The sequence below is a fragment of the Furipterus horrens genome, unplaced genomic scaffold (genome assembly GCF_987537825.1).
Source record: "Furipterus horrens unplaced genomic scaffold, mFurHor1.1.pri manual_scaffold_6, whole genome shotgun sequence".
Lineage (NCBI taxonomy): Eukaryota > Metazoa > Chordata > Mammalia > Chiroptera > Furipteridae > Furipterus > Furipterus horrens.
Window position 1 is genome coordinate 118,017,528 of NW_028327176.1, and position 15,433 is coordinate 118,032,960.

A 15,433-nucleotide genomic window follows, 5' to 3' on the forward strand; every position below is an offset into this window, starting at 1 on the left:
ATTATAATTTAGTCCCCTATACCCCTCCCCCAGCAATCACCATACTGTTGTCCATGTCCATGAATCCTTTTTGCTCAAATCTTCCACACCCCCAAACCTCCTCCCCCCACTACTATGAGTCTCCATCTGTGAGTCTGTCCCCATTTTCTTTGGTAGTTGTTCATTAGAGTCCACATATGAGTGAAATCACATGGTATTTGTCTTTCTCTGACTGGCTTATTTCACTTAGCATGATGTTCTCCAGGTCCATCCATACTGTTGCAAAGGATAAAATTTGCTTCTTTTTTATGTCTGAGTAGTATGCCATCGTGTAAATGTCTCAGAGTTGTTTTATCCACTCACCTATTGATGGACACTTGGGCTACTTCCATATCCTGGCGACTGTAAATAACACCACAGTGAACATAGGGATACTTATGTTTTTTCTGAATTAGTGTTTTGGGTTCCTACGGATATGTTCCCTGAAGTAGGATTGCTGGGTCAAAAGGCATATCAGTATTTAATTTTTTGAGGCATCTCTATACTGCTTTCCATAGTGGCTGCAATAGTCTGCATTCCCACCAACAGTTCATTAGGGTTCCCCTTTCTCCACCTCCTCAACATCAATTCTTGTTTGTTCATTTACTGATGATAGTCATTTTGACAGGTATGAGATGTATCTCATTGTGGTTTTAATTTTCATTTCTTTGATGATTAGAGACATTGAGCATCTTTTCATATGTCTATTGGCCATCTGTATGTCCTCTTGGAAAGGTGTCTATTCAAGTCCTTTGCCCATTTTTAAACTGTTTTTGTTTGGTTTTGGCACTGAGTTTTGTAAGTACTGTATAAATTTTGGATATTAAACCCTTATCAGATGTATTGGCAAATATGTTCACCCATTCTATGGGTTGTCTTTTTATTTTGTTGATGAGCTCCTTTGCTGTGCAAATTCTTTTTAGTTTGATACAGTCCCATTTGTTTCTTTTTTCTTTTGTTTCCCTTGCCTGGGGAGACATAGCTGATAAAAAATTACTATAAGCAATGTCCAGGAGTTTTGCTGGCTATGTTTTCTTCTATGATTTTTATGGTTCCAGGTATAACATTTAAGTCTTGATCTATTTTGATTTTATTCTTCTGTGTGGTGTAAGAAGGTGGTCTAGTTTAGTTTAGCTGCATGTATCTAATTCTCCCACCATTCACTGAATAAACTATCTTTTGCCCATTGTATGTACTTGCTTACTCTGCTTAATAATAATTGACTATAAAGGTGTGGGTTTATTTCAGGGCTCTCTCTATTCTGTTTCATTGATCTTGTGTCTGTTTTTTATGCTAGTACCATGCTGTTTTGATTACTATGGCCTTGTAGTATAGTTTGATATCAGGTAGTGTGAGTTCTCCCACTATGTTCTTCTTTCTCAGGATTGTTGTTGCTATGCGGGCCTTTTGTGGTTCCATATGAATTCTTGAGATATTTGTTCCAGTTCTGTGAAATATGTCATTGGACTCTTGATAGAAATTGTGTTGACTCTATAGATTGCTTTGGATAGTATGGACATTTTAATGTTTTTAATTCTTCCTATCCATGAACACAGTATGTGCTTCCACTTATTTGGATCTTCTTCAATTTATTTCTTCAGTGCCTTATAATTTGCCGAGTATAGGTCTTTTAAATCCTTGGTTACGTTTATTCCTAGGTATTTTATTCTTTGTGTAGTAATTGTGAATGAGATTGCTTTTTTAAAAAAAAATAATTTATTTATTTTTAGAGAGAGGGGAAAGGAGAAAGAGAGGGAGAGAAACATCACTGTGTGGTTGCCTCTCACTCATGCCCCCAACTGGGGACCTGACATTCAACTTAGTCATGTGCCCTGACTGGGAATCGAACCAGTGACACTTGGCTTGCAGGCTGACGCTCAATCCACTGAGCCAAAGCAGCCAGGAGATTGCTTTCTTAATTTCCCTTTCTGTTAGTTCATTATTGGCATATAAAAATGTAACTGATTTATGGATATTAATTTTGTATCCCGCTACTTTGCTGTATTCATTTATCAGTTCTAGTAGTATCTTGGTGGAATCTTCAGGGTTCTCTACATACAGTATCATGTCATTTGCAAATAAAGACAGTTTTACTTCTTTTTCAATATGAATGCCTTTTACTTCTTATTCTTGTCTGATTGCTGTGGCTAGGACTTCCAGTACCATGTTGAATAAGAGAGGTGAAAGCGGACATCCCTGTCTTGTTCCCAATCATAAGAGGAACGCTTGTAGTTTTCGTCCATTGAGTATGATGCTGGCAGTGGGTGTGTCATATATGGCCTTCATTATGTTTAGGTATGTTCCCTCTATTCCCACTTTGCTGAGAGTTTTTATCATTAATGGGTAGTGGATTTTGTCAAATGCTTTTTTTCTGCATCTATTGATATGATCATGTGGTTTTTATTCTTTATGTCATGAATCACATTGATTTGCAAATGTTGTATTAACCTTGCATCCCCAGAATAAATTCCACTTGGTCATGGTGTATGAATTTCTGATGCATTGCTATATTCAGCTTGCTAATATTCTGTTGAGGATTTTAACATTAATATTAATGTTCACCAGGGATATTGGCCTGTAATTTTCTTTCTTTGTAGTGCCTCTATCTGGTTTTGGAATTAGGATAATGCTGGCCTCATAAAATGTGTTTGGGAGCTTTCCTTCTTCTTGAATTTTATGAAATAGTTTGAGAAGGAGAGCTGTTAGTTCTTCTCGGAATATTTGGTAAAATTCACTTGTCAAGGCATCCAGGCCAGGGCTTTTGTTTTGGGGGAGTTTTTTGATTACTGCTTCAATTTCACTAGGTGTAATCCATCTGTTAAGATTCTCTGATTCTTTCTGATTTAGTTTTGGAAGACTGTATGTTTCTAGAAATTTATCCATTTTGTTGAGGTTGTCCAGTTTGTTGGCATAGAGTTGTTCATAATATTTTCTTAAAATCATTTTTCTTTGGTGTCAGTTGTTATTTCTCCTCTTTAATTTCTGATTTTATTTATTTGGATCCTTTTTTTTTTTTTTTTTTTTTAATCAGTCTGGTTAAAAGTTTTGTCAATCTTGTATATCTTTTCAAAGAACCAGCTCTTGGATTCATTGTTGTTTTGTTTTTTGTTTTTTTTTTTTTTAGACTATTTTATTTATCTCTGCTCTGAGCTTTATTATTTCCTTCCTTCTGCTCACTTTGGACTTCATTGTTCTTTTGCCAAGTTCCTTTAAGTGTAAAGTTAGATTGTTTATTTGAGCTTTTTCTTTCTTTCTTTTTTTAGATAGGCCTGTAATGCTATGAAGTTTCCTCTTAGGATTGCTTTCCCAGTGTCCAAAAGACTTTGGATTGTTGTGCCTTAATTTTCATTTGGTTCAATGTATCTTTTGATTTCTTCCTTGATCTCACTTTTGACCCGTTGTTTAATAACATGTTATTTAGCTTCCATGTCTTTGCATGCTTTGTAGTGTTCTCCTGTGATTGATTTCTAGTTTCATAGCATTGTGGTCAGGGTAGATGCTTGATATGATTTTAATCTTCTTAAATGTATTGAGACTTAATATGTGTCCTAACATGTGGTCTAGCCTAGAAAAAGTTCTGTGTACACTTGAAAAGTATGTGTATTTTTGCTGCTTTTGGGTGAAATGCTCTGAAAATATCAATTAAATCCATGTGATTTAAGGCTGCTATCTCCTTGTTGATTTTCTGCCTGAAATATCCATTGAAGTCAATGAGTGTTAAAATCCCCCACTATGACTGTATTTCTGTCAGCCTCTCCCTTTATGTCCATCAAGATTTGAGTTAAATATTTAGGTGCTCTTATGTTGGGTGAGAAAATGTTTACTAGTGTTATATCATCTTGTTGAATTGTTCCCTTTACCATTATGTAGGGTCCTTCTTTGTCTCTTACTATAGCCTTGGTTTTGAAGTCTATTTTGTCAAATGTAAGTACTGCTACCCCAGCTTTTTTTCCTTTCCATTTGCATGAGATATATTTTTCTATCCCTTTACCTTTAGTCTGTGTGTATCTTTTTACCTGAAATGGGTCTCTTGTAGACAGCATATATATATGGGTCTTGTTTTTCCTTTCCATTCAGCTACGCTATGTCTTTTGGTTGGAGAATTTAAGCCATTTACATTTAAGGTGGTTATTGGTAGATATGTATTTAGTGCCTTTTATTGTCAGACTGTTTTCCTCTGTTTTTTTTTTTTCCCCTCTCTTTTCCTGTCTCATCTTCTTCAAGAAAGCCCTTTAATGCTTGTTGCCATGCTGGTTTGGTGTTAACAAGATCTTTTAGCTTTTCCTTGTCTGGGAAGCTCCTCATTTCTCCTTTAATGTTAAGTGATAGTTTTGCTGGATAAAGTAGCCTTGGTTGTAGGTCCCTGTTTTTCATCACCTTGAATATTTCATGCCACTACCTTCTGGCCTAAAATATTCTTGTTGAATCATCAGATGACAGTTGAATTGTTGCAACTTGTGGGTAACTACCTGCTTTTCTCTGGCAGCTTCTAGGATTCTCCTTGTCTTTAAGCCTTGTAATTTTAATTTTGATGTGTCTTGGTGTAGGCCTCTTTGGGTCCAACTTGTTTGGGACTATATGAGCTTACTGGACTTGTGTGTCTTTTTCCTTTTTGAGTTCTTGCTCACTCTACTGGTATTCCCATATTGAGATGTGGTTATGTATCATGTTGTCCAAAATGTTTCTTAAACTCTCATTTTTTTTTTTCTTTTTGGTTTTTACTGTTCTTCCTGGGTGTTTTTTCTACCTGGTCTTCCAAATCACTGATTCAGTCCTCTGCTTCATCTAACCTCCTGTTTATTCCTTCCAGTGTATTATTTCAGATATTGCATTCTTTATTTCTGACTGGCCCTTTTAAAATGGTTTCTGTCTTTTTTCATGCTGTTAAATATCCTTATAATCATTACTCTAAACTCTCTATCTGATAATTTGCTTGCCTAAATTTCTTCTAGTTCTTCTGGAGAATTCTCTTGTTCTTTTGTTTGGGGTCTATTTCTTTGTCTTCCCTTTTGGCTGCTGCTTTGTACTTTCCTCCTTATTTGTTAAACTAATCAGTTTTAAACTGATCAGTTGTTAAACTAATCAAGCTGTGATCCTGTAATCAGCAGCCAGGCTTAAGAACCACTGGGAGGAGCAGAGCAATTCCTGAGGGTGGGGTTCTGCCTTTCCCTCAGGCTGATGCTACTTGGACAGGAGTGCTCTGCTTGAGAAGATGGCTTCAGCATTAGTGGGAATGACTCAGTAGAGGGATCCTGGCAGCTATTCCTTCAGTTCTCTCCTCAGAGCCACCAACCCCAGACTCTCCTCAAGTGTCTCTGGTCCACTCTGCTTGGCCTCTGCCAGAGCCCTAGGTAAGTGGCTGCAAACAAAATTTTGTGTGTTGACCCCTTAAGAGGCTCTTTGCATCACTAGCTGTCTCTCCCTGGCAGATAGAAACCCTGCTGCTTTTCACAGGTAGATGTTATCTGGGTTCCTTTCCCAGCCATGATGCTGTAGGCTGGGGAGCCCAGCTTGGGGTTTAGACCCCGCACTTCTCAGGGGGAACTCCCTGGTCACTGAAATATCCCTCTGGAACTTCAGCTGCCACCTATGGGAGCCCCACCAGCTCTCTCATGCCTCCTCTACACTCCCTACCAGTCTCGCAGTGATATGGCTTCTTCTCTCGGTCCTTGGTTATGAGGCTTCTCTCCAGCTAGTGTTTAGTTAGTTATTCAGGATATTTTCTCTACAATTTAGCTGTAATTCCAGATTGGTCCTTGGAGGAGTTTAGTGTAGCTTCCACTTACTCCTCTGCCATCTTGGATCTCTTCCCTTTCAAAGGCATTTTCTTTTGAAAGCTCAAATGCTTTTTGTTTGTTTAGTTTTTCTGCTGGGAAATAAGAAAGTGAGCACATATCTGCTTCTCAACAACTTTTTAATAATCTTTTTGTTTTGTTTTTCTCTTGATGACTCTTTTGTTTTTTATTTTTTACAATATTTTATCTAAAGCAAGAGCCGGTGTTTATCTCCACATGCCTCCTGCACAGTGGGCTAATTCACTGAATGGTAATGAGCACAGGTCCATCAGCCAGGACAGAAATGAACTTCATCACAAGCCCAAAGCAAAGAGCTTGTATGTTCTTAAGAACTGCCTTCCAGAATGATCTGAAACAGCTAGATGCAGTGAGGAGTTGAGAATTCACAAAAGATCAGGAGCTTTTGCATGTATCTATTTTCACTTCAACCTCACTTAAGGCAGATGGTCTGATCACTAATCTACAACTGGGAAGTACAGTCTTCCTGTCCCCAAGTGAAACCTGGGTGTCAGCGATCCCTCTATCCCACCGCTGTGTGCAGCTGCACGGATGTGACCACCAGATAACCAGGCACATAGCACTGAGCCGAGTCCCCCTGGACAAACATATGAGGAATTTGAACCCAGAGACACAGCTGATCTTGTTTCTTAGTTGAGAGACATAACATTCATTGAGTGGCTACAGTGGTGTACCAAGTGCTCTATATGTGAATGTATGTGAAGCCTTAGTCTGTGAAGAATTCCATTTCCTCCCTTCTGCAGATGAACAAAACAGAGGCTCAGAGATCAAGCCCTGGGTCACCTGCCTGTAATGGGTAAGAAGGGATTCAGAGCCCAGGGGGAGGGCCATCTCTGGGACACACTGACCTTTGAATCCCAGCTCCACCACTTAATCACTGTGCAATCTTGGACAAGTCATGTAGTATGTCTCGGCTTCGGTTTCCTTATATTTGAAGAGGATGACAATATTAGCACACCCCTTGCAGCCTTGAGTGAGGATTAAATAAGAAACCATACAGAATGCCTAAGAATGCCTTCTACCTGGTAAAAGCTCAGTAAACAATTATTAAGTCTGCTGGGCTTTCCTGATGTAAGAGAAAACTTTTGGTTTTCAAATTTTTTAGTTCTGAAGGATAGCTTTATTCCCTTGAAATTTTGAGGGGAACTATAATATGCAAATACAGAGCTGCTATATTTGAGGTAGCATGGGGCCCTGGAACCCCACCGTCCCCACTTGCCCTGCAGCCTTAAAGGGCTCATTGGATTCCTCCATTTTCACCTCTGCCAAGCTGAGCATGAACATGGCCACCCACCATCATCTGCCCCAGAGAAGCACCCCAATTATGGGCACACAGAGCACTGGGCCCCTCAACCCAAAGGCCCAGCACAGCCAGGGTACATGTGGACCAGACTAAACATGCTGCAGCCACCAAGTGGCTACAAGTCTCTAGAATGCACGTCATTCTGGAAAGGATCAGAAATGGGCAACAGGTTTCCTCATGCCCTCACACCCACTGCCGTCCCTGCGGTTCTGGAAGCTGTCAGGCTTGCAGCTGCAGCCCTCTCCCGCAGAGCCCAGACTGCCCCAGCAACAATCATGTCGCACTGGACTGAGGCTGAAGCCCCCAGTCAGCCAGATGACACGTCAACTCACTCTCATGAGAACATTCAGTAAGTTTCTCTTTCTCATACAAAAGATCCATGCGTTGAAAACAGCACAGGTAAACCACAAATGGCTTCAAAGTGGCAGGACGATTTTTCCCTCCATTTTCTTGCAGCATTATATTCATAAAACAAAGTGAAACATCCTCAATTTTGCTTGTGCTCATTTGGCTCTGGTGATCACCTGATCCAGGCTGGCTGAGGTCCATTACTGCATTGTCTACCAAGAACAGGCCTGCCAACTAACCCAGGCAAAATTAACCCAGGCAAAATCCCTTGTCACCAAATAGCGAAAGAAGGAAGGCCCAGTGCAACTGCTATTTCCACACTGTCCAGGAAAGAGAGCTTTCAGTCACTGCTGAGTGTGATCCCTTCACCCCCTTTAGTTTAATAGCCATCATTTATAACATTCTTTAAACTTTTTTATTTTTTTAGAGAGGAAGGGAGGGAGCATTGGTGTGAGAGAGAAACATTGATCGGTTGCCTCTCACATACCCCCAACCGGGACCTGGCCTGCAGCCCAGGCATGTGCCCTGACCAGGGATCTAACCTGTGAACTTCAGTTTGCAGGGTGACACCCAATACACTGAGCCACACCAGTCAGGGCTGTAACACTTCTGAAAGGGTGTGCCTGGTAATCCAGGAGTGGGGACAGGAACTCTGGTGTCGGGCAATCCCTCAGCCCACTCTAAGACCAGGTGTGGGCACACACGGGACTAGCACCAGGGATGGAGTAAGGGCGGGACTGTCAGGGCTGCATTCTGCTTGAGGTGGGAGTGGGGGGCTTCCACAATTATAGCCCAACATGTCATACCATGTGGTAAGGGCTGTGGTGCTTTTAACAATGGGAGGTAATAACGAGGCCAGGGGGCTGTCAGTCTGGGGTGCCAGCAAAGACTTCCCTGAGAAAGTGAGTTTACACTGAGAGCTAATGGATGAGAAGGGCTGAGCGATGGAAAGACACTCCAGGCACAGGTATCTATCTGTGCAGGCCCCGCGGTGAAGGTTAGAATGTACAGGAGGAACTGCGGGAGCAGGTGTCCCCAAAGACAAGTGGAGGGGAGGAGGCGGTGAGGGAGAGGCGGAGAGGGGGAGGCAGGCAGGACTCTGCAGCCAGGCTGAGGAGGAATCCTTTACCCTAGGAGCCTAAGAGCGAGGGACTGCCAAGATCTGGTTTGTGCCCCTGGATGACTCCTCCTACCTCTCCGCAGGCGCGGACTGGGGAGGGCAGCAGTGGACACAGGAAGCCAGGCAGGCCCTCTCGGTGTCTTACCCTCTTCTCAAGCCCTTCTAAGCTCCACAACCCTCTATACGGATGGCAGGCCCACAGTAGATCTGGAGCCTGGAGACTATTTAGTAAAGGAATGTGATCTTTCTTCCTAAAATGCAGATTCCTTCTTTTATACAACTGGTATTCTGGTTAACAGAATGTTCTAATTACGCAAGATCACCCCATTTCCTGCACTTACTTGCAACTCACATAATACAACACATTGCACCAATTAAAACTAAACCAAAATTAAGTTCAAGGTACGTCATCACCATACCAGACAACAGTGTTAAAAAGATCTTAACTTCTGCTGGTTTATGGGCAGAATCTGAAATAGCTTCTTACAACGTGATAAATGCCTAAAAGTGATTGTGTAACGCCCACAGCACCACAGCCACCCCACTACCGCAGCCCCCCTCCCCCACCCAAACGGAGCCTCCTCAGCCCTTGGAGGGAATGAACTTCCGCTCCCTCCTTGCTCTCCTGGGACCTTTCCTCAGACAACTTTGCTGATCTTTTGTCCTCTGGAATTCAGGTCCTCCCCCCCACTTCCTTGTACCCTTGCTCCTGGGGACAGTCCACAAGGCCCTCGTTGCTCTCAGCCACGCCAACGCCACCACTTTCACACTCACGAGCCCCTTCCTCTTCCACGCCCGCGACAGGGGGTATCCCACACCCAAATTCGCGATGCACCCGCCTCGGCTTTCCAGGGACAGCTGTCACGTGCCCACCCCAACACCCTCTTGGTGGGCCTCGTCCCGGTCCCTGGCTCCTCCTCTGGCAGCCACGTTAAATGACTGCTCCCTGGAAGCAATCCTAGGCCACAACAGGGCATCCCTGGGGGAGCCGGTCCACTCCCAGGTGTGGATGCAGTCGCGTCCACAGGGCTCGGGGCCGGAACGCTGGGAGTCCTCCCAGACTTCTCATCCCTTTGTAGGCCGCACACGAGGAACAGTCTTATCACTTTACCATGTCGCATTTTCATTAGTCAGTGAAGGAGTCCACAGGCAACACTCAGAGTGACCCTGAGACATCACTGCTGGGTGAATGAAAGCACTGGTACAATGAGAATGCAGGAGATAGTTTTTTACGGTAAGAGAGTGATCCGTTACTGAGCCTGTGGTACAATAAAAAATCTGTCATGTCTTTGTGCCAGATTCTTGACAAAAAGCTTGTAAAACCCTCTGAATTTCCTGAGTGACGGGAGTGACTGTGTTATGCTTAATGAGGTTGCTCTCAGTGGGCCCCTAGGTAGTTTCAGGATGGGGGCTGGTTACCATAAAAACCAACCACAGGATTAGAAGGTCAGAACTTGGGGCCATCCCAACCTCTGGGGATGGAAGCTAGAAACTGAGTTCAATCACAAGGCCACAGATGTAATCAATCACGCCTCTGTAATGAAGCCCCAGTAAATACTCTCAACATGAGAGGTCAGTGGGACTTCCGGGTACTGAATGATCATTAACATGCTGAAAGGGTGATGCACCCTGATGCCATGAGGAAAAGGCACAGAGGCCCTGGGTTCTCTCCCAGGCCTCAATCCCATGTGCCTTTTCATGTCCTTTATATTAGAAATGTAATAATAAGTAAACACTATTCTGAGCTCTGTGAGCCCTTGTAGTGTATTATCGAGGGTTGTGGGAAACATCAAATTTACAGTCAGTTTGTCAGGAGTACAGGTGGCCTGGGGATCCCCCCCCACTCCAGTGTGGGTGGTGTCTGAAGGGCAGTTTTTCTTGTTAAGAGGACCATGCCCTCTAACTTGCAGGGTCTGTGCTAACTCTGGGTGGTTAGTGCCAGAGCTGAACTGCAGCACACTCAGGTGGATTTGTACAGGAATACAGTCCTTCCTGCGTGCCAGGCACTCAACTGGAGACTGCAGAGACCGTCATTAGAGGAGCGCAGAGCCTGCTCACCTCCTCAGGCAAAGGTTGAGACTTCAAAGTAAATACCCCAGCCTTGAGTTCTGGATCTGAACAAATCTATACTTCCTGGAGAGGCTGAACATTAAGCTCGGTTCTTTCAAGCCACGGTCCTTATTGACAACCCCCTCCCTGCCCCCAGAAGTGGCCAGTGAGCCTCATTTCAAAGTAACTCCTTGACCTCAAAACAGAGCTAAAAACTTTGTGTGGACTGCCCTGCTGTTGGTCAACAAGAACTAGCTAGTGGTCAGGTGCCCAATGGGTAGGAATTGGAGACCGAGGGAGGTACAGCCCAGCAGAGATATTCCCGGGCCTTGCTGGCTTGGCAGAGCAGCGTGCCCATCCACCAACAGTGAGAGCCACTGCACGTTGCTGCCAGGGCCAGGGCTGCCTCTGGTGCTTTCTTTCCATCGCGTGGATGCGTATCTTCATTCATTTTTCAATAATCATTAGAAAGATTTTTAAAAATTTCCCCTCCGGGGCAACAGAAATCATCTTGCCTTCTGCCAGCAACGTCGTGCATACAAGATCATGTCAAAACAACGTTTCCTCATCTGAGAGCAAAAAGAGCATCTGCGAAGTCCAACATGGCTGAATACAGACGCAGAGTCAAACTCTGTGAATGACATGAAACATTCCGGTCCTGACAACTTGTACTCAAATAAGCTTCTGTGACTTCACAGAGATACAAACAGGACAGACCCTGAGGGGCTTTTTCCTGAATGTGCCCAACCCCTCAAAGCAAAGCAGCTCTGGAGATGTTAACATTTTGGCTCTTTTAAGTTTTGTGTTTCTTAATCAGCTCGTGAAAATCCGAGAGAGGCCGCCGTTCACTCAACAGTCTCAGACCACTTCCTAAGTCATGCTGCTCAGACTGGCGTGGGTGTGGCAGGGAAGCAGGCTACCAGCCTCATTCTCTTTCCAGACGTGGTGGGTGGGTGTGTTGTGCATGCCACCTGCAAATGAGGTGAGGAGTATCGTTTGCACATGAAGATCCAGAAGGTCTCCTCCTTCTCACCGAGAATATGAGTCTTATGTGGAATCTAAGTAAAGCTGTGAATTTTCAAGATTTAGAATCAGAACAAACTGCCTCAAAATCAGAATCATTAATTTAGCCTATCAACCAAATCACTCTCACCGTAAGGCTTCCAAAAATATCAGTATCAGTCATTTACTGAAAACTAATTTACAAAGCAAGTTCGTGTGTGAAATGCAGAAAACAATTTAGTGTGACAAAAGTTGTTTTCCTAGAGACAGAAATTTATTTCTATTTTAAAACAAGGATAATTAATATAAAACAAGCAAATCACTCGTATTTTATAATCTGTCTTATATTATGCCTTGAAAATATATTGAAATGTTCAGAAAAATCCAAACATCAGTCATGCCATGGAGAAAGGTTTCCCAGAGATTTTGGCAGTGAAAGAGCATCAAATAACTTGTCACAAGCCAGGCCTAATGCACAAAACCCATGTGCCTTTCTTGAATTTTAGATATACCTATTTGGATCTAAAAATCCTGGGGGGAAATCAATGCAAATATGTTCAATGGATTGCCTGGCTACTTAATCATCTACACAAAGTTCATAAGGCAAAATCCAGAAAGACTCATCCAAGTCGCCTGCCCTTGATGTTACCTTACAGGGTAACAGGCTGAGATTCCGTGTCTAAGGAGACATGCCTGGGGAGTCTGTGTTGAAGCAAGGCTCTGGGGAAGGTAAGAACCAAGTGTCTGTCAGCGGGCTGCTTCAGCAGTCACATTCTTCACTTAGACTCCAAGGAACTGGGCTTTTCTTTGAGCTTCCCAAGGTGGGAAGACAGGAAAAGAAAGACTACATTAGAGGAGGCCTCCGTGGCCATTCACGTCATTGCTTTGTTCTACATGAGGAAAGGAAGTCCCAGAGAAGTGAAAGACTTTGTCTAATGGTCGCCAAGTTTTCTGTTCAAGGTTACGCACATGTCTGATCAGCCGGAAACCTGATTCTCCAAAGACACAATATGGTCGGCCTTGTATTTTCAGAGCGACAGAATCAGGCTGGATTGAACAAAGGCCTCTTCTGACAATCCCTGGGACCTTCCAAGTAGGGCTGACCTACCTCTCTGTGTGCCTTCAGGTAAATGCTTTGGGTGAGATGCCAGCTCAGCTCTGGCGCTGCAAGAACTGAGGACCAAGCATTGGGCTGGGGTTAGAAGAGGGACGGAGCAGTCAGGAAGCGGGGGGCGGGGGGGCGGGCCTGGGAGAGGGTAAGGGATCTAGACTGTCCTTGGCGTTAAGAAACAATGACAGCCCCACAAAACTGACACTCAGAAAATGTTTATTCAACACTGAGTAAAAATATCCCAGTTCGTCTTCTCCTGTGACACAGGGTGACAGACTGTCCACGCTGCCATCCACAAGAGCTTCCCCAATGGCTCACGCTGCTGGTATTCTTCATAAGCTTGCTTGCTCAAATGTATAGTATTGTCAGAATAAAAGTGATGAACCCAGCTCAGAACACAGCCTTTATCCCATCAGAATTCCGAGCATAGGGATTCTGACTGCAGTACAAAACTCTCCACAAAAGGTTGGCCAAGCACAGGCTGACAGACAGAACAGTGTCGCAGGGCTGAAGATTGATGAGCTCAATTCTGAAGCCTTTGTGCCTTCATCTTCTGGGTTATAGATGTTGGTGACTTTTTTGTTTTGCCTCTAAGCCTCATGTTTCAAACAGCATCTTTCCACAGTTATCACAGGCATCATTTCATAGGACCCACAGAAAATAAGTCACTTTAGGATCAAGTAGCATTTTAGAATTTGTGATCTGCACATCTTATTTAATTCAATTGCTTGGTTAGAGAATGAAAAACTTTTAAGTACAGTTATACTCAAAATTAATAAATGCTTGAAAAACCAATAATCCAATTTTATATTTTAGCTAGTATCAAAAAGCCCTAAATTGATTGGTTTGTCAATTTCTTATCATTTTTTTAACTTTGCTTTTATTGTTGACTCTATTACAGATGTCCCATTTCCTTCCCCCTTTGCCCACCTCAATAAGCATGTGATTTACTCTAAAAAATTGGACTTCTAGACACAGGTACCAAAAGGTAGGGGCCAGGTGCAGTTCTCACCACTGAATCCTGATGCCCAACCTAGCGCCTAGCACATAAGCATTTGTTGGATAGAAGGAAGATTGCACAGACAGGTGGCAAAATGGAACAGAATGAGTATTTTCTAGTCACCCTGAAAATAAATTTCCACTTGAACTAACCAAAGTGCCTGTTTTAAAGGTTTAAATAGTTTGCTGAATATGATGTGACCCAGAGTTTTAACCAAAGTGGTCTTTTAAAGCTTCCTTCATCTAGTGCCCTGGCACAAATGGGAATGTCTGTAAGGACAATCAGGCAGAAGCAAATGTCACCATCCATACTCCTCACCTGCCATGTCGATGGCAAAAGGCCTGTCTGCTCTCCAGCCGGTGTACCAACCAACGACTTTGCCGTTTTCCACCAATGGACGTTCATAGCGTCGCCCACCAACCAGGCCCACTGGCCAGACAGAGACCTTGCGAGTGGTTCGCATCTATAAAAAGGGGAAAGAGACTTGGTTTAAGTTTCCTTTGGGAAAAGAACATGAAGTGAGGGAGAGTGTGAGCCATGTAGAAGAAATGAGAAAGGGTGGGGGTGGTGTCAATTTCCAAAAGTTGAGGGTTTCCACACACAGCCCTTCTGACCAACTGCTCCCCGATTATTGTCTGTCTGCTCAGCCATCAGCTGTGTGTTCCTCAGACATAAACCAAGCCTCTGGTTTAGAATAAGGGAACTGAAGTGGGTGTCAATATCTGAACATCAATTATTGGAAGCTACATGTGACTGTCAAATATTTCCTATTTGTTTCAAAGTTGAATCTTTTAAACAACACTCTGTGTCTCAGAAGTGAGAAGGTTTAGTTCCTCTTTAGGAAACTTGACTACTCAGTAACAGCAAAAATTTTACTCAGAGGAGCCACAGGAATTGCCTTTCTCTAAACATTTTATTGATTTAGACACACAGAAACCATAGCTGGGAACATTAATGATGGGGTCCAGACAAGACACCAGCCATTCTCCTGGGTGACAAAAAAGAAAAACATACCCTAAATTTGCCTGTCTTTTAACAGCAATTGGCCCAAATTATAGAAGAAAACGCTTTACAAAGGCAGTTGAAGTAGCTGGTCCTCTCCCAGTACACACTGTTGTAACAAGCAGAGTTCTGGTTAAAGACAACCCTCAATTGAGAGTTATTTGCTGGATTTCCTCAAAGGGAGAGACATGTTCACAAGAAAGCCCGATGATACTGGGCAGCTTCGGGGGGAAAACCACCACCTTGGTCCTGGTGTGTGTTTGCAGGGTCATCATCAGCCCACATGGCACCTTTGGCAAACTAGAAAAAGTTGCCCCTTTCTCAGGCAGACAGACTCCAGGCTGGGGACCATGGCTCATGGGCCTAGCCATGAAAGTATCGGCTGGATTCCAGCTCCACTCACCCTCTTGGCTGGGTGTGTCCCTGGACAGGGCACAACCTGCACAGCAGCGAGAGGCATTGCTGTTCTTGAGACAATTATAATCTCAACACCAGTGCTTTACCTTTCATTTGCTATAGAACTGAGTCATGATCAGTAACCAACAGTTAAAATAATGATTATCAATCAAGGAAATTTTTTTTATGAAAGAAAGGAAAATTATATATTTGAGAAAGATTTTCAAATGTAATTCAAATGAAAAGTCAAATTATTAAAGATTAAAAATAA

General features: G+C 43.2%; 1 protein-coding gene across 1 annotated transcript in view; it reads right to left on the reverse strand.

Annotated features, from left to right (window-relative positions):
• B3GAT2 (beta-1,3-glucuronyltransferase 2) overlaps positions 1-15,433 on the reverse strand; it is a 68,022-nt gene that overhangs the window by 16,159 nt on the left and 36,430 nt on the right. Inside the window, exon 2 of the mRNA XM_090282650.1 lies at positions 14,083-14,227. Coding sequence (XP_090138776.1) covers positions 14,083-14,227 — 145 coding nt within the window. The remainder of the gene's footprint in view (positions 1-14,082; positions 14,228-15,433) is intronic.